Source organism: Schistocerca nitens, chromosome 3 (genome assembly GCF_023898315.1).
Source record: "Schistocerca nitens isolate TAMUIC-IGC-003100 chromosome 3, iqSchNite1.1, whole genome shotgun sequence".
NCBI classification, from domain to species: Eukaryota; Metazoa; Arthropoda; class Insecta; order Orthoptera; family Acrididae; genus Schistocerca; species Schistocerca nitens.
The window spans coordinates 653332397-653357999 of NC_064616.1; the positions used below are offsets into that span (position 1 = coordinate 653332397).

The 25603-nt window shown below is 37.3% G+C and overlaps 1 protein-coding gene across 1 annotated transcript in view; it reads left to right on the forward strand.

Annotated features, from left to right (window-relative positions):
* The window catches only part of LOC126248619 (intermembrane lipid transfer protein VPS13A-like), a 764418-nt gene extending 755556 nt beyond the window's left edge, over positions 1–8862 (forward strand). Inside the window, exons 65-66 of the mRNA XM_049949782.1 lie at positions 4364–4532; positions 6620–8862. Of these exons, the coding sequence (XP_049805739.1) occupies positions 4364–4504 (141 nt within the window). The 3' untranslated portion in view covers positions 4505–4532; positions 6620–8862. The remainder of the gene's footprint in view (positions 1–4363; positions 4533–6619) is intronic.
* Positions 8863–25603: the final 16741 nt, after the last annotated feature.

Sequence of the window (25603 nt, forward strand, 5' to 3'; positions counted from 1 at the left end):
TTCTTTGGAACAATATTTATCAGAAAAGGCCCTGAGTTCGAGTCTCAGTCCAGCACACTGTTTTAATCGGCCAGGAAATTTTATATCAGCACACACTCCACTGCAGACTGAAAATTTAATTCTGGAAATATTTCTCAGATTAATTCAGTCAGTAAATGAGGTCAAAAATTGTAATACATGACTGCTTCCTCTAAAAGCAGTGAAATGTTTCTGACAATTTTTTTTAACCGTGGTGAGTTGCCTTGTATCTTCTTGTCTTATGTGATTCCAAAGCTCAGTGTAGAAGTCTAGCTAACTCACTATTACTAGGATTGTACAAATATTATTGTACATCTTTACAAGACTTTACTGTTTGTAGATAATACCATACTGTCATTCTATCTTGCTAAAATAATTTACATCATATTATAGAGGATGACACTACTGCTGATAGTAAGTTATACAATACAACAGGAAAGGTACCTGTTTTTAGTTGATATTTTCCTTGCCTCTTAAGAGTGAACTAAATTGATAAGTGTCAAAAAGGGAAAATCCAAAGATGCCTATCATTCATTTATGATACTGAAATATTTTCATTCATTATATGTCAGGTAGTCATGATGACAATATACAGGATGATTCAGCTTATCTGTTTACCTCAAATATTTCTGGCACTGTTTTAAGATACCAAAATTCTGTTTTCGTCCATGTGAATTGTGGGAAAGTCCCCATTAAATGACATGTAGTCTCTTTTTGAACTTTGGTAATTTCTACTGCTTGTGTCGTAGTTCTAAAAATAATGAATTCTATAACATTTCACTCTTGAAAAAGCCAACTACTAGTTTTTGAGAAATTATAAATTTTTTGTAGGATTTGTCTACAGATATTTTGAACTGAAGCTTATTACTGTATGATGATGGAGGTCATGATTTCATGCTCAAATAATGAAATATTTCATACTGGATAAAGAGGAAACAGAGTGTTGCACCTCTGTGATATCCAGTTCAATGAATCACAAAGGAAACGTAGCTTTCATTCTGTCTGTGACGTTCACATGTAATGAGTGCAGTTTAGTTTGAAACAATAAATGTCTTTCATAAAATGAAAAAGTAAATTTGTATTTTTTTAATGGAGAATGATGAAGGAATGCAAAGAGGACAGTTGAGTTCGATACACAAAATTATGCTGACAAGCCAAACAAGAATGACATTTCAGAAAATGTACAAAAAATTGTTATTGGTAGGGTAGTGGTTGTTGGGATGTTGAAGTGGGACTAAACAGCTAAGGTCATCAGTCCCCCTATTGGTAGGGTACCAGAATGCTACATAAAGGGTAAGGAGTGAACAGAATGAATGAAATAGATTTTCTGGCAGCTGCTGCTCATAATCCACATGTTAGCTCCAGAGAAATTGTACTTACCTCTGGAATAAGTTATCCCAGCATTGTTCACATTTTGCATACAAAGGCCTTCCATCTCTATTATGTGTCACTCCATCGGTGATTAACTGGTGGGGCTCCAGAAGACACATGGAAGTCTGTCACTTGGTTCTGATGGAACATCAGGAAAATAGGTCCCTTCTTCGGAGAATTCTCTTTACTGATCACAGAAAGCTAAATGTAAGAAACATGATTTATTAGGCAGCTGAGAATGCACATTGGCTGAGGTAGATCATAGGCAGTGGAGTGTGAACTCTTATTCTGGAATTATTGGAGAAGAGCTGATGACTCTCCTGGAGGAAGTAACATTTGAGATATGTAGAAGTGTGTGGTACCAACATGATGAGTGTATGTTTCACTACTCACTTGTGGCTATTGAAGTTCTCACCCACCTTCTTCCTGGTCACTTGATAGGATGTGAAGGTATTATCAGTGGGCCTGCACATTCACTCAATTCAATGTCACTCAACTATTTTCTCTGTTGTAAACTCATGTTCTCATGACCCAAAAGGATTTAAAACATCAAACTGTTCTAGCATATGCAGTGGTATCAAAGAATCTGTTAATTTCTGACATGCACCTTTCTTACAAAGCTCTAGTAGAAATGAGAGCAGAACTGTTACTGTAGTTAAGTGGTGTATCATCCTTAGATGCCACACCCTTAGCCTTCCAGTTGGTGTGTCAGTCTAACAGCATGTGGGTAAGTGTGATTAGTATCAGCTTTAAATTAAACTTTTCACCACTATTCCATTTTTGTAAAAAAAAAACTCTCTTAGCTGCATCGGGCTGTAGTGCCCCATCAGCCATATACAGCAGTTCTGTAGAGCAACACAATCTTCCACATGAGACAGCAACTGATTTCATGTTCAAAGTAGAAAATCTGGAGTTCTAAACATTGTAGTTTCTCTAACAATTTAATTGGATTTTGAACTGTTAAACACTGTTGAATTCATCTCATTTAGAACTATGATACTAGCAGCAGAAAATACTATAGTTCCATTCGCAAAAGCAACGGTGGTACTGATATCTCCATAATTGTATGAAAAAGAGACTATATGTCATTCATTCATTCATTCATTCATTCATTGAGGACTCTTTCATCATTTATTTGGTTGAAAGCAGAATTACAGTATGTTAAGCAGTCCAGGAAATATCTGATGTGAACAGCTTAGCTGAATCACACTGTACAGCTCTAAAGGCTTGTGAATAGTTGTTCTAAAATAACTTCTGACCTACTGCATGTTACTGAAATATTTATTTCCTGAAGTGTTTTTGCCACTGCTTTAGCAGTGTCTCCCTCTCCTACAGAATTATTTCTTTAAAGTTGTCGTTCTTCTTCTCTCAAGAATTACACACAAATGCCTGTTGCAGCTCGAGTTGTTAATCTGATACTTCTTTTCCCTGCTGGTAGATAGTTTAAAACTAGTTTGGACAGCCTGTCGTTTCCACTCATTGAATGTGGCTTACCTATTTTTTCTTGAAGTTTTCTCAGCATTCTCAGTACCTAATGTTTCATGATGGCAGCCAGTTGTCCTTTACTTCCAAGTGTGATACTTCAACTGGGTACCTGCCAGTCATTTTAGGTGAGGCAGCAAAAGACAGTGATGATGATAAGAATAATACTATTCACACTACCTGAGGACACAGACAGTGTCACTGATGAATGTGAAAACTTCACCTCACTATGGCTTTCAGCTTATTCTGTCATCAGCACTGAAAGCAGTTACTGTAAATGACAGGACTCCATGTGTTATTGATTTCACAGCTGCTGTGGTGGATAATAAGGTTTTCTGCTATGCACATCTTTGTGGAAGCTGTAATAATGAGGTCCCATAATTATGTTGCAGTAAACATAATTCTTTTTTCTCATATTCCATTGCAAGTCCAGTGGAAATACAGTGCTCAGCAACAGCATTCCTGATACCTTTCAAGAGGGAAGTGCAGCATTGGTGTTCACAGCACACAGCTCTTCCATAGTGCATGTTGCTGACCTATGTAAACATATCAAACTACAGTGGTGTTTTATAAACTCCCATCTTCAACAGCAGTAAATCCTCCATTGACAATTCCAGAATGTATGAATCCTTAGATGGTAGGCACAAAATCACTTTGAATTTCTGGAGAACTCTGGCTCTCTTAGTAAAATCTTTGACAAGGTATGGAATGAAAGTTTATGGAGTTTGTTGGCAAACTGTCCTTCGTATCCAACAGCTGTCTTTTAGTTTTGACTGATAGCGCCCTGTTAATTGCTGAATGGAATATTTATTTTCTCAGGATACTGTTTTTAAGTAAGTAAACTCCTCAGGTAAAATGACTGAATCAGAAGCACTATATGCTTTGTCCACAAGTGGTTCAAGTGCAGCCATAGTCTGTGATGGGTCATAACAACTTGTAGACTGACTGTAAATACAAATAAATATCATGGGTTTATGATAAACTGAATGCAAAGTGCCCAGTTGAAATATTGTGCTTGGAAGTATACAATGACCAGCTTGAAGCCAGAAACTTCATCAAGCACTTCAAGATTGTTACAACTTTTTGATTCAATATTTGGTCCACCGCAGGCTTCTTATGTTACACTAATTCACCTTTTTCTCTTAAAGTTAATTCTCCTTTTCTTAAGTTAATTTCATTTCTCTCAATTTGTCTTATGTCATTTGCCCTTCTCTTAAGTTAAGTTCGTAATTTTAAATTACATGTACAAAGTCTGGTTATTTATATATGTGACAATACCAGCTATATGTTTATGTTTCTGTGACATTCATTTCAGCTGAACAATGTAATATGAGCTTCTGAAGAAGACAAAAAAGAGATACAAAAATAAATTTCATAGTTTACAGCCATATGTGTGTGATTTTTCAAGATTGCAACAACTGTAAACAATAACAATAATTATTTTTTTCCTTTCAGTATTAATAACACTAACAAAACATATTTTTTCTTGAAGGATGAAAGTTGCAATTTCTTTTCTGGAGATGAGAGGCATGTGGTATGTGAGGATCTTGCTGTTCTGGAGTGGCTTCAGAAGAAAACTGAAGCTGTTATGATTCTGAGCATGGAAGACAAACCATGCCCAGCAGAAGTGTGACTTGATGACCAATGGCAGTGTTTTGAAGGTAATACATAGTATTCCTTTCATTCATATAAGAAATGAGGCAACATGAATTTAAATTTCCTCACCCCTTCACTAAGGTTCTGTAATTTTGTTTGAAAACTACAATAACCAAAAAATCACATATTTTAGAATTTGACAGTATGGTACAGTAATGAACAAGATAGCCCAACTAAAGCTCAGTGTTGTATAATACATCTTCATAGTTCACAGTAAAGACAGTGCACCTTTAGATGTATACTAACAATAAAATGAAAGGAAATTGCAGACTGAATATGGAAGATGAGATTATTTTGGTACTGTTGCTGAACACCCAAAGTGTACACAATGAGGGCCTGTATCCATTTCCGTGCAGGAATTTAATACAAGTTGTTACTCAATTCAATTCATTAAGTACATGTTCAAATTGAACAATACTATGCAGTGAGAGCTGAAAGAACTCCAAGATAAAAAGTAATGGAATTCCTTCCTTCCTTTCTGGTACATCCATCCAGTGCCAGGTCGCCAGGTGAGGACTGGTATGGGGGCTTTTCCAGTTTCATGAAGAGTCAACAAAGCTGTATATGTGCTTTTATTACCACTAGGTCATCACTCCCAAATGTATTTTAAATCCATTGCCAGCTCCTTCCCCCTCACTCTGATCCTCCCTCCCTCTTTGCTCCCCATAAGAGGAATCCATGTACCTGTCTGTGTATAGTGAATTCTGCATGACCAAATGTAGCAAATGTTTTGTGGATCAAGTGAGTGAGGCTGGATATGAGAACCATCATGGTATTTACTGAGATGGATGTGGAAAACGACATAAAAGTAACATCCAGACTGGTCAGCACACCACTCCTGTGGTTAATATGTGAGGCAGATTTGATCCAGGGCCCATGTGGCTCCCCATGTCCAAAAAGTGGGTGATTTAAAGTGCTCAGTCATCCAAATGGATAAAGTAGCTGAATTATAAAGATACAAAATACGTGTTGAAAATGTTGGGTAGTCGCATGCTCATTGCAGTAAACAACTACTTGCTGCTCACTTCGTGAATACTGATAATTTCTTCATCGTCACCACATATAAGTGTTACCAAGTACCAGTGAATATGTTTCTTACAGTTGAACACTTCATTCAAAATCTAATGCTTAATGATCACTCTTGTGCATCAATCTCTGTTAAACTAACTGTATATATTATCTGTGTATTAAAATTGCACACGTTAAAAAATCAGTTGTTTCTCCATCATAAGAGGTGTCATCCTAGCACCATTCCTGCTAACACCATGAGTCTTTAAGTCTTTATAATGGATGAAGGTAGTCTGAAGTACATTTGTACATTTATTTTCAAAACTTTTTGCATATATGGCTGGAGAAATTTTACTGCAAAACATTCTAATACTAGATGGATATTCCTTTCCTAACACAGTAATAACATCAATTGACAAACTTGTTTTCCAAAACTGTATTGCTCCTAACCCCTATCTGGAATGATATCTGCTATGTGTAAAATATAATGTCCATATCACATCTCTGAGGGTAGCCTCACATCATCTACTAAACCATAAAGCATATATGTCAGTAATTTAGGGAAACAATTATAACCTAAATCAGAATAATCAAATGGGAATTAGAGATTTCATCCTCTGGAATACTAGGCCTTTGTTTTTAATACAGCATAACATCATGTATATTATACCTAGTGTATAATACTGTTTCATTTTTATATTTTTCAAAGAAGTTATTTCATATGGGTAGAAGATAGTACTATACTGTTCACTAATTTGTCAACATTAGTAGAAATTTGAAACTCTCTCCTTCCAAACTGAACTGTGCTACACAGTCCCAATAAAAATAATTTAAAATATGCAAACAATAGCTTTAAAATTTATGGGGAAGTAATTCAGAAAGAGATGAAAAATTTGAACTAAAAAGAAAAACTTACTAGAATATTCATATGATCAGCTGGTTTATAATTTATGAACTGTGAGACACTTTAGCATCTTATGTTCTACATTTTATATATATTTTTTAATCATAACTTTACATTTCAACATTTGTTTGAACAATATGTCTTTCCTCATACCTGCCATCTTGGTAATTTTTGTTTCAGGCTTCCATATGCAAGTGTAGGTGGCATAACCTGTTGCTGAGATATAACCTCCCAGATAATAATTAGGGAATATCAATGATGTAGAGTTTGTTAGAAGTATATTCATGGCATAATACCTGCCAGAAGTTACACACTTTGATAATCTACTTTATGTTACTTGACTTATTCATTTATAGGTACATAACAATGCAGTATCAAGAATTTATTTAATATGGAATGTAACGGGTCTGGAAGAATTTGTATTAAAAACTCAAACTTGAGTTTAGCTCTGCTGTGGCATTAACATGGGAAGGAATCTATATCATTCATAAGTTAATGGGAAGAACATGATATGTGCTTGGATGTACCTTTAAGCTTTATGAAATAACTCTCCTGTTGCTATACTGTGCTGGTGTATTCTGATATATCACTACTGATAGCCAAACTATTGAAAAATTTCTACTCATTTTGCATTCAAAAACATAATTTATTACTCCCTTCATACAGAAGCATAGAATTTTCATCAGAATACAATCAATGAAGGAGAAGTTCTTGTTGATTCTGTGATTAAAATATACCATATTTCATTTCTCCTCTCAACCTTTCTATTCTGCAACATCAGTTCTGTAACTTCACTAACACAATCCAAAGTTTAAATATTATGATTGATACAGATCCTTAGAGTATAAATACCATCATTTAACTGACTTTCAGTAATATATTTCACAGTACACTTATGGTGAAATAGAAATATGTGTTTAATTAGTGGCTCTTGCTGTGCAAATGTTGTAAGTGTTGTTGAAATTTACATGAAAATAATGTTACAGTAATTACAACATTAAGAACTACTAATGTCATGATGTGATACTCTTCAATAATGTATTTTTGTATACAGATAGATATATACTAAAATATATGAACCAAGTTCGAATATTTCACAGCAAACTGATTTGAATATAAAACTCATGAAGTTCACAGCCTAATAATTCTGTTTGATATAGAAATAGGAAGCAAGAAAAGTGAAGTTCAGTAACAACATACAACATTAATATTGGTGCTCAAGCATTTTAAAACTCTGCTACACAGAGTTCAAAAAGGTGAAAGTGGAATTTTTGTGGGCATTAATAGGAATTTTAAAATGAAGAAGAATGAAATAACATTATTTTTGTATTTTCATCTTAATCAAGACATTAAAATACTAATAACAAACATTTTCATACAAATATTGATTCTGAGTGTTTGACCTTGTGAAGAAAGGAAGTACCAGTATAATGTATTTGGAGGAAACCACTATCTGTTGCTGGCATTACTTGAAAGAGTTTCCATATAAAACTCAGGGAAAAGACTTGTGATTACAGTTTCTATGTTATTTGTCACTGTGCTTGACTGAGGAAATTACTCTATTTCACCTTCTGTACTGATAAAAATCCTATTTCTGTGTTTTTATTTCATTTACTGATAAATCTATATTTAAGATACATTTTCTGAAAAATAATACAATCATTTTGGAATCCAAAAATAGTGAAAACCATTTGGTGTCTGATACATATATCAGATGAGAATTAAAGGTCAATATAAAATATATAAATTTCTTATTATGCTATTCTTCTCACTTTTTTAAAATGATAATTATATTCCAAATGAAATTTCAGCCTTAGAGTTTGAGTTGTGTCACTGTAATGGTTAAAGCTTAGAGTGGATATAGTGCATTACCAAACTACTGGAAGTACCAAATGCTTATCATCTAACTGACTTGGTTGAGAATCTGAATCTTAAAAATCCTTTCAGCAGAAAGTGAAAAATAGTTAGATCTACAGCAAGGTTAGTTCCTTTTTCACTTGTCAACTGAGGCCTCAACTACTAACAATGTTAAAGTCTGTCAGTGTGAAGAGGTGATTGTCTGTGATCAGAGTATAGCATAAAAAGCATAACTAATAATGTCTCCTGTTTTTAGAAGAAGGTTATTATCATGAGGTGAAAGTATTTTATTAATCAAGGGGCAATTCTGATTGGCCTCTGTGGCTATTTGTTTTTACTTCCACTCTGCTCCTTGTCAGTTTTATTGGCTTGCACACCAGACTCCGTGCAATAGTTCATCTCATATATTAATAATTACCTGTGACATTAAATGTGTGGACTACTCATGTAACTTTGCAAATGTAAACTACCTGCAGTTGCATAAACATTTAATAACAACTGGTCAATTCACAATATTTTTAAGCACTTTTGCTCTAAGTGCTCAGAATGTACTGAAATAAAAACATATGAACAAATTGCAAGCAACTATTATGTTTGACTACTCTTTTTCTCCATGACCTTGCTCCAGAATTATCAATTAATATAGATTATAGGCACAAAGAGAGAGAGAGAGAGAGAGAGAGAGAGAGAGAGAGAGCATACACTCATCCGAAAGAGTAGGAATAACTCCTCATGAATGTTTAGTCATTCAATTCTAATATTAATTGTTTGAAAATTAAAGCCTTGCATATACATACCACTGTATCGCTACAACTATAAAAATAATTGGTTTTTAGCCTTAAAAGACTGCTAAATTTTACAGGAAAGTTCTATAACTGGCAACTACAATAGTTATGTTGTACAAAACTACTTTTGGCATGGTTGACATGGGGAAGTGTGGTTACAGCTCACCTGAGTAGATGATAAATGTCTAACATCATTATCAGCAGAATAACATAAACCATCAAAAATATACTAAGGGAGACTTAAGATTATTACAGAGATTTTACATATTGTGGGAAAAATAGTGAGTTATGTTGAAAACTCTTAAGTTTACATCAAAATATGAAAATAAATGTTAGTCATATTTGACTCTGGACATTATTACAGACATGACTCATATGAGGAGCAATAACAGTTTGCAGCCTAGGTAACACTTGTCAAGGGATCACTGAGGTTCATGGAGGTGCTGCTTCAATTTTTTCTCAAAGCTCTGACTGTGCAGTTTGTTTTACAGGACACAATATCCTGTGGTCTGACCATGCAGTAGAAGTCCAAAGGGCACAGAGAAAACTCAGTCATTCCACTTTGTAGTATCCAGTGTCCTAGACTATTATCAATGAGATAAATACATAGAGCTAAGAGTGTAAAAACTGAAACATGAGCTTTGTGTAAGTCAATCTTATTAATCTTCAGGTGCCTAGCAATGACTACAGTCCCAGAAGAAATTTGTGTAAATGAATGTATTGTTACAGTAGACTACAAACTGGTGGTTTCTGTGCATCTCTGAGCTGCCCTGTTGATCATTTGGATAAGTATATGATGTGTACTGGTCGCACATTGAAAAAGTAATATATTGTTATTTAAGGTGGAGAGCATCCTCAACTTCACCAACTTGTCCACATATACCATATAGCACAGTGGCGCTAGGACATTAACATTGTAAATGTAAGAGCTGGCATTTCAATTGTGGAAAAATATTTTTTCTTGCGTAACATCAATGAGCTTTACATATTCCTTAAAAATACCATGCTACAACTGATTTTAGTCCACCACTTTCTGCTTCAGCTAGCATTATAACTCCTTAAAATGGCTGGACTAGAGAGCAAGTACACCTACATCTACATACGTACTCCGTAAGCCACCATATGATGTGTGTGGTGGAGGGTATCCTGTACCATGACTATTCATTTCCTTTCCTGTTCTACTGGAGATAGAGCATGGGAAAAATGACTATCCTTATACCACCCTACAAGCCCTAATTTCTCGTATTTTATCTTCATGGTCCCTATGCAGAATGTATGTTGGTGGCTGTAGAATCGTTCTGCAGTGATCTTCAAATGCCAGTTCTCTAAACTTTATCAGCAGTGTTCTTTGAAATGAATGTCTTCTCCCCTCCAGGGATTCCCACTTGAGCTCCAAACCCTATCCATAACTGCTGATCAGACATAATGATAACAAATCTAGCAGCTTGCCTCTGAATTGCATCAGTGTCTTCTTTCACCTCAACCTAGTGCGGATCCCAGACACTGGAGTAGTACTTAAGCATCCTATATGCTGTCTCACTTACAAATTAACTGCACTTCCCTAGAATTCTCCGAGTAAACCAAACCGGACTATTTGCCTTCCCTACAACAGTACTCACATGCCTTTTCCATTTCATATAGCTTTGCAACATTACACCCAGATATACACTACTAAGCCTGGAAGCAAATATTACGAGTTTGTTTTTCCTACTCAGCCACATTAACTTACATTTTTCTACATGAAGAGCCAGCTGCAATTCATCACACCAACTAGAAATTTTGCCTAAGTCATCTTGTATCAACTTACAGCCAGTTATTTTCATCACCTTCCATCAGCAAACAACTGTAGATTGCTGCCCACCCAGTCTGCCAGATCATTTATGTATATAGAAAATAGCAACAGACCTATCACACTTTCCTGGGGCATTCCTGATGCTATCCCTTTCTCTGATGAACACTCACTGTCAAGGACAACATACTGGGTTCTATTACTTAAGAAGTCTTCGAGCCAGTCACATATCTGGGATCCTGTTTCATATGCACATATTTCTGTTGACAGGTCTGTGTTGAATGCTTTATGGAAATCTAGAAATGTGGAATCTGCCTGTTGCCCTTCATCCATAGTTTGCAATATACAGGGTGTTTCAAAAATGACCGGTATATTTGAAACGGCAATAAAAACTAAACGAGCAGCGATAGAAATACACCGTTTGTTGCAATATGCTTGGGACAACAGTACATTTTCAGGCGGACAAACTTTCGAAATTACAGTAGTTACAATTTTCAACAACAGATGGCGCTGCAAGTGATGTGAAAGATATAGAAGACAACGCAGTCTGTGGGTGCGCCATTCTGTACGTCGTCTTTCTGCTGTAAGCGTGTGCTGTTCACAACGTGCAAGTGTGCTGTAGACAACATGGTTTATTCCTTAGAACAGAAGATTTTTCTGGTGTTGGAATTCCACCGCCTAGAACACAGTGTTGTTGCAACAAGACGAAGTTTTCAACGGAGGTTTAATGTAACCAAAGGACCGAAAAGCGATACAATAAAGGATCTGTTTGAAAAATTTCAACGGACTGGGAACGTGACGGATGAACGTGCTGGAAAGGTAGGGCGACCGCGTACGGCAACCACAGAGGGCAACGTGCAGCTAGTGCAGCAGGTGATCCAACAGCGGCCTCGGGTTTCCGTTCGCCGTGTTGCAGCTGCGGTCCAAATGACGCCAACGTCCACGTATCGTCTCATGCGCCAGAGTTTACACCTCTATCCATACAAAATTCAAACGCGGCAACCCCTCAGCGCCGCTACCATTGCTGCACGAGAGACATTCGCTAACGATATAGTGCACAGGATTGATGACGGCGATATGCATGTGGGCAGCATTTGGTTTACTGACGAAGCTTATTTTTACCTGGACGGCTTCGTCAATAAACAGAACTGGCGCATATGGGGAACCGAAAAGCCCCATGTTGCAGTCCCATCGTCCCTGCATCCTCAAAAAGTAATGGTCTGGGCCGCCATTTCTTCCAAAGGAATCATTGGCTCATTTCTCAGATCCGAAACGATTACTGCATCACGCTATCTGGACATTCTTCGTGAATTTGTGGTGGTACAAACTGCCTTAGACGACACTGCGAACACCTCGTGGTTTATGCAAGATGGTGCCCGGCCACATCGCACGGCCAACGTCTTTAATTTCCTGAATGAATATTTCGATGATCGTGTGATTGCTTTGGGCTATCCGAAACATACAGGAGGCGGCGTGGATTGGCCTCCCTATTCGCCAGACATGAACCCCTGTGACTTCTTTCTGTGGGGACACTTGAAAGACCAAGTGTACCGCCAGAATCCAGAAACAATTGAACAGCTGAAGCAGTACATCTCATCTGCATGTGAAGCCATTCCGCCAGACACGTTGTCAAAGGTTTCGGGTAATTTCATTCAGAGACTACGCCAAAATAGGACGTGAAAATGTTGACAGACAAAGATTAGTAGAGGTTCACGCATCTGTAAAAATATATGTTCGCGAATCATGCAGTATCTATCACCATCATACCTTGGCTAAAGATCTGGTGGAGAATCCAAAAAAATTCTGGTCCTATGTAAAATTGTTAAGGTGGTCTAATGCTTCCATCCAGTCACTCCTTGAACAGTCTGATTTGGCAGCAGAAGATAGTAAAAGGAAGGCCAAAGTTTTAAATTCCACACTTCGGGAATCATTCACACAGGAGTATTGGAGGGCAGCATGGAGGGTAAAAATCGTAGAGGGAGAACAAGAGATGAATACATTTAGCAGATTCAGAAGTATGTAGGTTGCAGTAGGTACTGGGAGATGAAGCAGCTTGCACAGGATAGAGTAGCATGGAGAGCTGCATCAAACAGTCTCTGGACTGAAGATGCTTGCTTATGTGCAACCCAGCTTGCTCTTTTCTCACATGATACAGGGTGTTTCAAAAATGACCGGTATATTTGAAACGGCAATAAAAACTAAACGAGCAGCGATAGAAATACACCGTTTGTTGCAATATGCTTGGGACAACAGTACATTTTCAGGCAGACAAACTTTCGAAATTACAGTAGTTACAATTTTCAACAACAGATGGCGCTGCGGTCTGGGAAACTCTATAGTATGATATTTTCCACATATCCACCATGCCTAGCAATAATATGGCGTAGTCTCTGAATGAAATTACCCGAAACCTTTGACAACGTGTCTGGCGGAATGGCTTCACATGCAGATGAGATGTACTGCCCAAAGCAATCACACGATCATCAAAATATTCATTCAGGAAATTAAAGACGTCGGCCGTGCGATTTGGCCGGGCACCATCTTGCATAAACCACGAGGTGTTCGCAGTGTCGTCTAAGGCAGTTTGTACTGCCTGCAGATGTCTGCTTGTGTCTGTATATCTGTGGATGGATATGTGTGTGTGTGCGAGTGTATACCTGTCCTTTTTCCCCCCTAAGGTAAGTCTTTCCGCTCCTGGGATTGGAATGACTCCTTACCCTCTCCCTTAAAACCCACATCCTTTCGTCTTTCCCTCTCCTTCCCTCTTTCCTGATGAGGCAACAGTTTGTTGCGAAAGCTTGAATTTTGTGTGTGTGTTTGTGTTTGTTTGTGTGTCTATCGACCTGCCAGCGCTTTCGTTCGGTAAGTCACATCATCTTTGTTTTTAGATATATTTTTCCCACGTGGAATGTTTCCCTCTATATATATATATATATATATATATATATATATAGAGGCCAGTATCATAATGTATTTAGTGGTGGTGTGCTGTGCAGTGCATTTTCTGCACTTGATATTATCCCTACATGGCTCAGTTTTGGGTAGGAAACTGTAACAGTGGAGCATTGTAGGTCCATTGGTGTTGGGAGTATGATGTCTTCACTAAATAATGTGTCTCATGTTGTGGAAGAACAAGTTGTTAAGAAGGTAGTCCTGTGTTTCTGGAAAAGAAGTGATTACACATACTTTGCATATGAACTTAATGGTTTGAGATGGGGTAATGTGCCCAATCTTGCATCACTTGGTACTGATATGACTTACAATATGGAACAAAATACAGGGGGGCTTAATGTTTAAGTCTAGAATCCTAGGATTGGAGGTGAGACAGAATAAGTCACACGTAAAAATAATAGAAAACTGTAAGTGTTTGTGTTGAATCTATATTTTTAGGCTTTGGGTTCTTAGGCTGACTTAGCATCTCCATGTCAGTTAACCACTAGAAATGGGGTAGGGGTGGAATAGGTGTAGCAGTGTAAAAACAATTCAAAACAACCTATATAAGTGTCAAGTAGATAGTTTTTGGGGTTGATTGATAACAGTCCCTATCCAAGTCAAATTTTTTAAGTAAGTAATCAAGAAACACCGAAAAAGAAGCTAGTAAATGAAATTACTAAACATCTGTCAGATGGGTAATGCAGTGATGAGTGCACTTTCTTTGACACCATCTGACACAGAACAATCTGAGGCAATAAGAATCAAGCCAAAAGAATGAATGATAACTGTTTTATAACTTTTCCATAGCTTTGCCATCTTACATATCAAAGGTTTTATAACTTCGTAGTGGTGGTATAACTTTCCCTCTTGTCCCCATTGCCTTTAGACCATGTGCATTTTCTCGAAGAATTCGTAATACAACGTAGTGAAATTGTATTGCACCATCCATATTTCTTGATACAGTAAAGTTCATGAAACTGAATTCTTCGAAATGTAGACAGGAAGGATGGTGTGTAGTATCAGTCATTCTGTAACTTGTGCTTAGAAAAATAACATATTCTATAGTATTTCTGTGCAAAAGTGCTGCGATGTAAGTGTACAAGGCTTTTGTGTGTTACTGAATATTAAGTAAAACTGATCTGAACTGCCAGTACAGCTGTCAAGTAACGTTATTATGAAATAAAGTTTCATAATTCCACAACTTCACAAATAACTGCTCCAGCTAAAGTTTAACATCTACTATAGTTCCACCAACATCAAAGGAGCAAACTTATAAAGTAGTGACAGCAGCTGGGACAGCGATGTCGTATGGATATTGAGACCACCTGATATAACCTGAAGATAGCAATCATGCCAAAATAGGCCTACTGTAATAAATAAAGCAGAAACGTGGTCTCATAGCATAATATATAATGTCCTTACATGACATATATGATGCAGTGGGCCGAGGTGAGTACAAACTGCAAAATATGTAATAAATCAATTTTGAAGAGAACATACATTCCTGCTAAATGGTATTACTTATTTGATGTACTGGTACTGATAAATAGAATCCAGATACCTTTTTGCTGCGTTAGCCTGAAGGAATTGTTAACCTACATTGACTGAGCCAACACAAGTAAGACCCTACATAGGACAACAATAATAAGTTCAAAAACCTTACTACTGATTCTCTCTCTCTGTACTTCATGTCTAAAATAACTGAAGACTTTTATACTACAATAGACACACAGTAATTGCATAAAACATTGATTATCATAACTGAAAACATTTCAGTCAAAATTTCATACATTTTATGGGTTAAAAGAGAGAAGGGTGTCAGACCACCTTATCAAAGATTATAGTAACAGCTATTAAAAGTAACATTATAAAATTTGAAGGAAAATGAAATAACCTGGATGAAGTACAGCATGGATTTAGGAAAGGGAAGTCTGCAAAAACAGTAGTGGCAAGTTTGATGATAAAAATAATCAGAGTTCTGGAAGAACACAAGAAAGTTGGTAACATATTTCTTGATCTCTCAAAAGCCTTTGACTGTATATATCATACTACTTTGTTAGGTGCACTGCATAGATGTGGTATCAGGGGAAGTGCAGCTTACTTAATAAAATCATTTGTAGAAAATGGAGAATGAAGTGTAGAATTAAGATATAAGGTAAACAATGAGGTGGAAACTTTTCACTCTGATTTTCAAGTGGTAAAGTATGGAATACCTAGCACAAGGCTCAATATTTGGTCTACTAATGTTTGCATTATATGTGAATAACATGGCAGAATCAGTACAAGAAAATGTAATCATATATATTTAGATGATAAATTTCTCCTTGTGAACAGTAGCTCAACCAATGACTTAGAAACAAGAACTACCATGGACATAGAAAGAATGTATGAATATATGAATATTTAAGTGAAAACAGCCTATTTCTAAATGGAAAGAAAACAACCTACAGGGAAATATTTGCAAAGATAACAACAACAAAAGAGAAACTAAATATAAAACTTAGGGGGCACATTGTTATCAGAAGTTGACAGTAGCAAGTTCCTGGGATTGACAATAAACAAATTTATGACTTTGGAAATTCATATAGAAAAGACACGCACAAAAATAAGCAGCACTGTATTTTTAATGAAGAAACTGCCCCACACAGTTAATGCAGATATACTGTTAAAATGTGGTATGGGTTAATTCATCCACATTTATTGTATTTTATAATTACACGGGGTAGGGCAGCAAATGTTCATATCAACAGGCTGTTGAAAAAAAAGCAAACAAATATATTGAGAGGCTATAATCAAGAGATTCCTATAAAATTAAATTCAAAACAATATAAAATGTTGATAGTATCTTCTGTGTATGTTTAAAATTGTAATGCATCTCAAATTAAATTACACAGCAATGCTAAACAGGGAACTACATAATTACAGTACAAGAGTCAAAGATGACTATAATATTAATAGTAACTGACTACAGCTGGCAGATAAAGACACTGCTTATTATACTAAAACAGGGTTCTTATTATACAACAGACTAAAGACGTTTATACAGTGTTCAGAAATAGTGAGACTAGTCCAGAATCAAGAAAGAATTTGTAGTACCAAATGAATATCATGAGAACTGTTTTGTGTATGAGGGTGTGCTGAAAAGTAATGCCTCTGACTTTTTCCATGGGAAAACTCATAAGGATTTTTAAATAAAACAAATTTTATTAGCATTTTACATCTTTATTCCTCATGTCTATGTATTAATGTCTCAACATAGTCACGCTGGTGATGAATACATTTCTCTCAACAAGAGACCAGTCTGCTGTTACTGTCACTATAGAATATTTGACTTTGTTGAGAGAACCACAACTTCACCTCTGCTTGCACTGCCTCAACTCTATCAAAGTTAAGTCACTGAAGATATTCTTGAAGTTTTGGAAATAGACAGGGCTGCCGAGAGCAAGGACTGGGCCCAGAGCAGGATGTGTGATTGGGTCCCATGTATTCACAAATACAATTTATACTATGCTATGATCCAGTATTTTTGCACTACTACAAAAACTACAAAAGGAACTACAGGAAGGTACTCAACACCGCAAAAAAGTCAGCCAACTATAGGTTCATAAATTTAGCCAATTATAAAAGTAAAGCTACATGGGCTGTAGTGAAACAAGAAACAGGAACTGTGAAGCAGAGAGGTACAAACATGCAAATCAAGAACAAGGAAAACTTAGAAAGTAACCCAAAAGAATTTGCAAATTATGTGAATACCTACTTTAGCAGCATTGTAACGAAGTTACAGAAAATTTTTCCAAAAAGTGCTAATTAACCAATACAGAAGCATATAGCAAACCCAATGGTATTGCTTCCAACTACTGAGGAGGAAGTATGCAATGTTGTAAGGCAATCAAAGAACAAAAACACGGCATGTTTAGATGAAATCACAATGTGTGTGCTTAAAAAATGCATAATTGGAATCAAAGCTCCACTAACACAAGTCATAAATGAATCCTTTAAAACTGGTTGATTCCCTGACTATCTGAAGCATGCCAAAATTTTACCAATTCACAAGAAAGGTAACGTAGAAAATGTTGAGAACTACAGACCAATATCCCTATTGTCATGCTTTTCCAAAGTGATAGAAACAATAATGGAAAACAGGCTTAAGAGCTTCTAAGTAAATTCAACTTCCTCTGCAATGACCAGCATGGTTTCAGGCCTGGTAGAGGTACACAATCTGCAATAACACAATTTACAAAAACAGTCTTAGAAGCACTATATGAGAATAGCTATGTAACTGACCTTTTCCTAGACCTGTGTAAGGCATTTGATACAGTTGACCACCAGAAGCTGTCGCTTAAGATAGAGGCTCTAGGAGTAAGGGGAGTGGTTCTCAAATGGTTTCGTTCATATCTAGAAAACAGAGTACAGCCAGTAGAGATCACACATGTCTCCAGTGGATCAAAGTACATTGAGAAACATATATCTGATCGACAATATATCAATACTGGGGACCCTCGAGGAAGTGTACTGGGCCCAGTATTGTTTCTGGTGTATATAAATGATTTCCCACAACTTATCAGCCACAGAGAGAGGATATTGTTTGATGATGACAGCAACATAGTAATCACAGTTAGACACTAGCACAAATGCTGGAAAATTCTACTGAATTACTGAGGGATGTTCACAAATGGTCTCAGGAAAACAAAGTAACTCTCAACATAAAGAAAACAAATGCAATATACTTTAGAATGAACAGAAAACAGAGTCCCTTAAATTTAAAATTAGATACCAACCCCGTTGATGACGTACCTACAACAAAATTCTTAGGGTTGCACATTGACAGCCAAATGAAGTGGAATGGAGATTCTATGAAACTCTCGAAAAAGATATCCACAACATGTTATGCACTTAGTGTCCTTGTATCTGCACGCAGTAATGAATGTTTGAGAACTGTATACTTTAGTTATGTTCATTCAGTAATCAGTTATGGTGTTATTTTCTGGAGAAACAGTGCTCAGAGTTTACAAACAGTATTTAAAATGCAAAAGGGAGCAGTAAGAATTATAACGAAAAGCAGTAAGCGGGCCCACTGCAGAGAACTTTTCAAAATGTTAGAAATTCTAACAGTTCCTTGTGAATTTATATTCCAAACTATAGCGTGCATCAAGAAAAATATAGAAAATTATTGCACAAATAGCAGTTTTAATAACTATAGTACAAGAACAAGCCACTGTCTTCACCTGGACAGGAAGAATAAACATAAGACTCAAAATAGCTTCTTGTATGAAGGTGTCAAACTGTATAATAAACAAAATGATAACTAAATCCTTAGCCGCTGAGAGGTGTTGTTGATATACATCAATGTGGGCAGCTGAAAATGTGTGCCGCAACTGGGACTCGAACCCAGGATCTCCTGCTTACATGGCAGATGTTCTATCCATCTGAGCCACTGAGTGCACAGAGGATAGTGCAAATGCAGGGACTTATCCCTTGCACGCTTCCCATGAGACCCACATTCCCAACTGTCCACAACCTACATTCGTAGTGTTCCTAATAGATATTTGCCCATTCACTCATTACTCGCGCTGTAAGAGTTTGGGCAAAGCATGCGCATTCACAAAGAAGGAGATCAATGGCCGGGTAGCCTTTAACTATATGAAGATGGTATCTGTTCCCGAAAGAACAGATACCATTGATGACCGTGCAGCTTATCTAGAAAGAAATAATAATTAAATTGAAACCCTTAGCTGCTGACAGGTGTTGTTGAAATACATCAGTGGGCACAGCTGAAAATGTGTGCCCCGACTGGGACTCAAACCTGGGATCTCCTGCTTACATGGCAGATGCTCTATCCATCTGAGCCACCGAGGGCACAGAGGATAGTGCGACTGCTGGGACTTATCCCTTGCACGCTTCCCGTGAGCCCCACATTCCCAACTGTCCACAAACTACATTGATAGTGTTCCTAATAGACATTTGCAAGGGAAGCGTGCAGGGGATGAGTCCCTGCAGTCGCACAATCATCTGTACCCTCGGTGGCTCAGATGGATAGTGTGTCTGCCATGTAAGCAGGAGATTCCAGGTTCGAGTACTGCTCGGGGCACACATTTTCAGCTGTCGTCATTGATGTATGTCAACAGCAGCTGTCGACAGCTAAGGGTATCGATTTAATTATCATTTTATTCGAGAGAAGCTGCACGGTCATCAATGGTATCTGTTCTTCCGGGAACAGATACCATTTTCTATGTATAATAAAATGCCGCAGAAAATAAAAGAAACAAATAACATGTACAACTTTAGGAAAAATCTTAAATTGTTTTTGCAGGAACACTGCTTTTACTCTATAAGTGAATTCCATAGTACAAAATGATTGTAAATAACTTTTGTTTCACAATATTTAACTATATGTAACGTTTTGATAAGAAGCAAAAATGGGGTTGGGGAATGGGAGCTGGCTGTTGGCAAGAGATCTGCTAGGAGAAGGAGATTTTCAGATAGTTTTACTATTGGTGTTTGTAATAGATATGACCAACTCTCGGAGTCTAGTGGAGAGGAATCTCTAGTAGCTGTAGATGTAGGAAGTATGCAGCAGACCTCAGCAGTTACGGTGGCTAGGACAGTTGCAAAGTCTAAGAGAAAGAAGAAGGTTCTGCTGTTAGGTAGTTCTCATGGTAGAGGTGTAGGCCAGCAGTTGCAGGAAGTTTTGGGGAGTGAGTACCAGGTCACCAGCATTGTGAAGCCTAATGCAGGATTGGCTCAGGTGACTTTTAACATAGGGGGGTTATGTAGGGATTTTACTAAAGAGGATCAGGTAGTGATTGTGGGTGGGGCTGGTAATAGTATTGATAGGGATGGGGAGTATGACATAGATGGTGACCTGGAAAAGATAGCCACTCAGACTGGCAACACGAATGTGCATTTCGTGGGACTGCTTCAGCGTCACGATCGGCCTCATCTTAATACAGCCATCAGGCGTAATAACATGAGACTTGGGGGTGCGCTGATGACGGAAGGCATGAGTCACATTTCAGTGGTGTCGGTGGAGTCTATCGGCAGGACGGGTTTCACTAGACATGGCCTACACCTCAACAGGTATGGGAAGGGGAGGTTGGCAAAACTTATAGGTGACAGCATAGGTGGGGGTGGTGGGATCACTCATGGGAAAATTCCGGTAGTTGTGGGTGTTAGAGCTGTACCTTTTTTAGATTGAAGTCAGCTGATAGGTATTCCTGCTTAAGGGAAGTCTCTCTAACAAAGAAACCACTTTCTACAACGCTTGGGTATCCGATTAATGAGGGAATTAGTATATTTCATCAAAATATACAAGGTATTAGAGATAAAGTTAGTGAACTGCTTATAGATGTTGACTCTGAAATTATTGGTATATCTGAACACTTCTTAAATAAGGAGATAATTCAGAGGCTTCCTTTACCAGGATACAGGTTGGCTGGCAGCTTTTCTAGGAGCTCTTTGCGGTGTGGGGGAGTAGCCATGTATGTGAAAAACGGTATCCCATTTGAGTCAATTGATGTTTCAAAGTACTGCACTGAAAAGGTGTTTGAATGTTGTGCAGGTGTGGTTAAATTTAGTGGAGCTAAACTTCTTACTGTTGTTATTTATAGATCCCCAGACTCTGATTTCACAACATTTTTGCTAAAGCTAGAGGAGGTTCTTGGTTCACTTTATAGGAAATACAAAAAGTTAGTTATATGTGGTGACTTCAATATTAATTGTATAAGTGATTGTGCAAGGAAAAGGATGCTGGTGGACCTCCTTAATTCATATAATCTTATGCAAACCGTATTCTTTCCAACGAGAGTGCAAGGGAACAGTAGAACAACCATAGACAATATTTTTGTTCATTCGTCATTATTAGAAGGGCATTCTGTTAGCAAAAAGGTGAATGGCCTTTCAGATCATGATGCACAAATTTTAAGTCTAAAAGATTTTTGTGCTGCAACACATGCTAAATATAGTTACCAACTTTTTAGGAAAGCTGATCCTGTTGCTGTACAGACTTTTTTAAACCTTATCAAGGAACAAGAGTGGCAAGATGTTTATAGTGCTGATACAGTAGACGATAAATATAATGCTTTCCTCAAGACTTTTCTCGTGCTCTTTGAAAGTTGCTTTCCGTTAGAACGTTCAAAACAGGGTACTAGCACAAACAGGCAGCCTGGGTGGCTGACTAAAGGGATAAGAATATCTTGTAGAACAAAGTGGCAATTATATCAAAACGTTAGAAACAGTCACAATCTAAATGCAGCAGCCCATTACAAACAGTATTGTAAGGTGCTTGAAAATGTTATTAGGAAGGCAAAAAGTATGTGGTATGCAGATAGAATAGCTAAGTCTCAGGATAAAATTAAAACCATATGGTCAGTCGTAAAGGAAGTGGCTGGTCTGCAGAGACAGGTCGAGAATATAGAATCAGTGCGTAGTGGGGATGTCCGTGTTACTGATAAGTCACATATATGTACAGTACTTAATGATCACTTTCTGAATATAGCAGGTGAACTAAATAGAAACCTAGCCCCAACAGGGAATCATATAGCACTCTTAGAAAAAAGTGTTCCGAGACTGTTACCTGAAATGCTCCTCCATGATACTGACAAGAGGGAGATTGAGTTAATAATTAAATCACTAAAGACCAAGAACTCTCATGGATATGACGGGGTATCTAGCAGAATACTGAAGTATTGTTCCTCGTATGTTAGCTCAGTACTTAGCCATATCTGTAACTTTTCCTTTAGGAGTGGTCTGTTTCCTGACCGATTAAAGTACTCGGTAGTGAAGCCACTTTATAAAAAGGGAGACAGGGATAATGTTGACAATTATAGACCTATTTCTATGCCATCGGTGTTTGCTAAAGTTATCGAGAAGGTTGTATATACAAGGTTACTGCAGCATTTAAATTCACATAATTTGCTGTCAAATGTACAGTTTGGTTTTAGAAATGGCTTAACAACTGAAAATGCTATAGTCTCTTTTCTCTGTGAGGTTTTGGAAGGATTAAATAAAAGGTTGCGAACGTTAGGTGTTTTCTTTGATTTAACGAAGGCTTTTGACTGTGTTGACCACAAAATATTACTGCAGAAGTTGGAACATTATGGAGTAAGGGGAGTAGCTTACAATTGGTTCGCCTCCTACTTTAAGAACAGAAAGCAGAAGGTAATCCTCCGCAATATTGAGAGTGGTAATGATGTTCAGTCCCAATGGGGCACTGTTAAATGGGGCGTTCCCCAAGGGTCGGTGCTGGGGCCACTGCTGTTTCTTATTTATATAAATGATATGCCTTCTAGTATTACAGGTGATTCAAAAATATTTCTGTTTGCTGATGACACCACCTTGGTAGTGAAGGATCTTGTGTGTAATATTGAAACATTATCAAATAATGTAGTTCATGATATAAGTTCGTGGCTTGTGGAAAATAATTTGATGCTAAATCACAGTAAGACTCAGTTTTTGCAGTTTCTAACTCACAATTCAACAAGAACTGAGATTTTAATCAGACAGAATGGGCATGTTATAAGCGAGACGGAACAGTTCAAGTTCCTAGGCGTATGGATAGATAGTAAGCTGTTGTGGAAAGCCCATGTTCAGGATCTTCTTCAGAAACTAAATGCCGCTTTATTTACCATTAGAACAGTATCTGAAATAAGTGACATTTCAACACGAAAAGTAGTATACTTCGCATATTTTCATACGCTAATGTCATATGGTATTATTTTTTGGGGTAATTCTTCTGATTCAAAAAGGGTATTTTTGGCTCAAAAACGGGCTGTTCGAGCTATGTGTGGTGTAAGTTCGAAAACCTCTTGTCGACCCCTATTCAATAGTCTGGGAATTTTGACATTGCCCTCACAGTATGTATTTTCTTTAATGTCGTTTGTTGTTAGCAATATTAGCTTATTCCCAAGAGTTAGCAGCTTTCACTCAGTTAATACTAGGCAGAAATCAAATCTGCATGTGGAATGCACTTCCTTGACTCTTGTGCAGAAAGGAGTGCAGTATTCTGCTGCATCCATTTTCAATAAGCTACCACAAGAACTCAAAAACCTTAGCAGTAGCCCTAACACTTTTAAGTCTAAACTGAAGAGTTTCCTCATGGCTCACTCCTTCTATTCTGTCGAGGAGCTCCTGGAAGAGCTAAAAAATTAAGCGAATTCCAGTATTACATTCTTGATTTTCTTTATTTAAACTAACGACTTGTCGCCTGAATATGTTTCTTATATTTAATTTCATTCTGTTTCTACAATCGTGTTATAATTTCATGTATTGACTCGTTCCATGACCATGGAGACTTCTCCTAAATGTGGTCCCACGGAACAATAAATAAATAAATAAATAAATAAATTGTAAATAGCTTTTATGTCACAACGTTTAACTACATGTAACAACAAACTGTATAAATATATGAATGTACACAAACTGACAACATCCACACATTTTAAAATGTCCACGGACGGCTAAATAAATAAATAAAATGTGACATGTTTCTGACGGTATTTGAGCAAACTGACAGTTGTTAATTGCATAATGCATTGAATCCGAGCACACGATAGAGTTCACACATGTATCATGCGGCCATTATTAACAGTGCGGTTGCGTGTTTGATACAGTGTTATCTTGTGTTACAGAGCCTGTGAACATTCGAGTAAATTATATAGACTGTGAGGTGTCATTGCTTTATATTTAGAAGGGAGATGCTCTAAAGAAATCCGTGAAGTGTTCAGATGTACAGCAGTACACCGCATGGAATCAATTGGCACAGAGAACAGTGGAGAGTATTGTAAATACTGTTTGTCAGAGTTTAAAACACATAAACAGTTTTGCACAGGGCCAAACACACGAGGCATTCTGTAGTGGTCTCCAGCCTGTTAATATCATGGACTTTAGCCAAGGCGTGAAAGTTTCTCGTAGTCGCATGTCCGAACACGCTAAGAAATTAATAAGATAGTTACCGATAACTTTGTTGACACCTGGGGTTATTGCCACCATTAATAACGACCGCGGCCTGCAGCTAAGCACAGCCTGGATCTGGCCATCGGAAAGTTAAAAGGATGCGGCAAGCGTGCAATGAAAACATTACCATATATGGCAGCAGCAATCATTCGACAGTCACCACTTGATAACGACCGAGGAGAACTCGGCCGAAAGCTCGTGGATTTTAAACCACTGGACGCGGCTGGTAGCCGGAGAAAATTTTATCACTATACGTAATATAATATAAAAATTACTCTTAGAAGCTGAACTATAAAACTGAGACTATTTCTCATATCCCTTTTCAGACAGGAACAGGAGGATTCGTTAAAATCTGATAAAATAACAGTTTAATTTGTGAAGAGACACCAGCTCGGACACGATGGGGATAGTTTCACGTCACTATTTCAGCATTCATTACACGTATGGCTTAAAATTTATGATAACTAAACAACATCAAAATTACTGGTGAACTGTCTTACGAACTTCGCAACTTCCCCGTTGCCACGCTCCTATTCTGTCTTTACGATACTCAAGGGCAGTATTATATAGTGCAGAAAGTACTTGTCATTCTCTGAAGTGAGCAAACATCACAGATTATCAAATGCACCTACAATATCAGTTAAGATTGCCCCAATGTATTTATTTACTGATTTTTAACCAAGGGGACAGCACTGTAGATTGCATCATCTATTTTTTTTTGTTCCTAAAAATTAGAGATTAGATTAGATTAGATTCAGTTTTCGTTCCATAGACCCAAAAAATGAAATGATCCTCGTGGGTGTGGAACATGTCACAGAGTATAAGGTAAAAACATAAAACATTTGAACA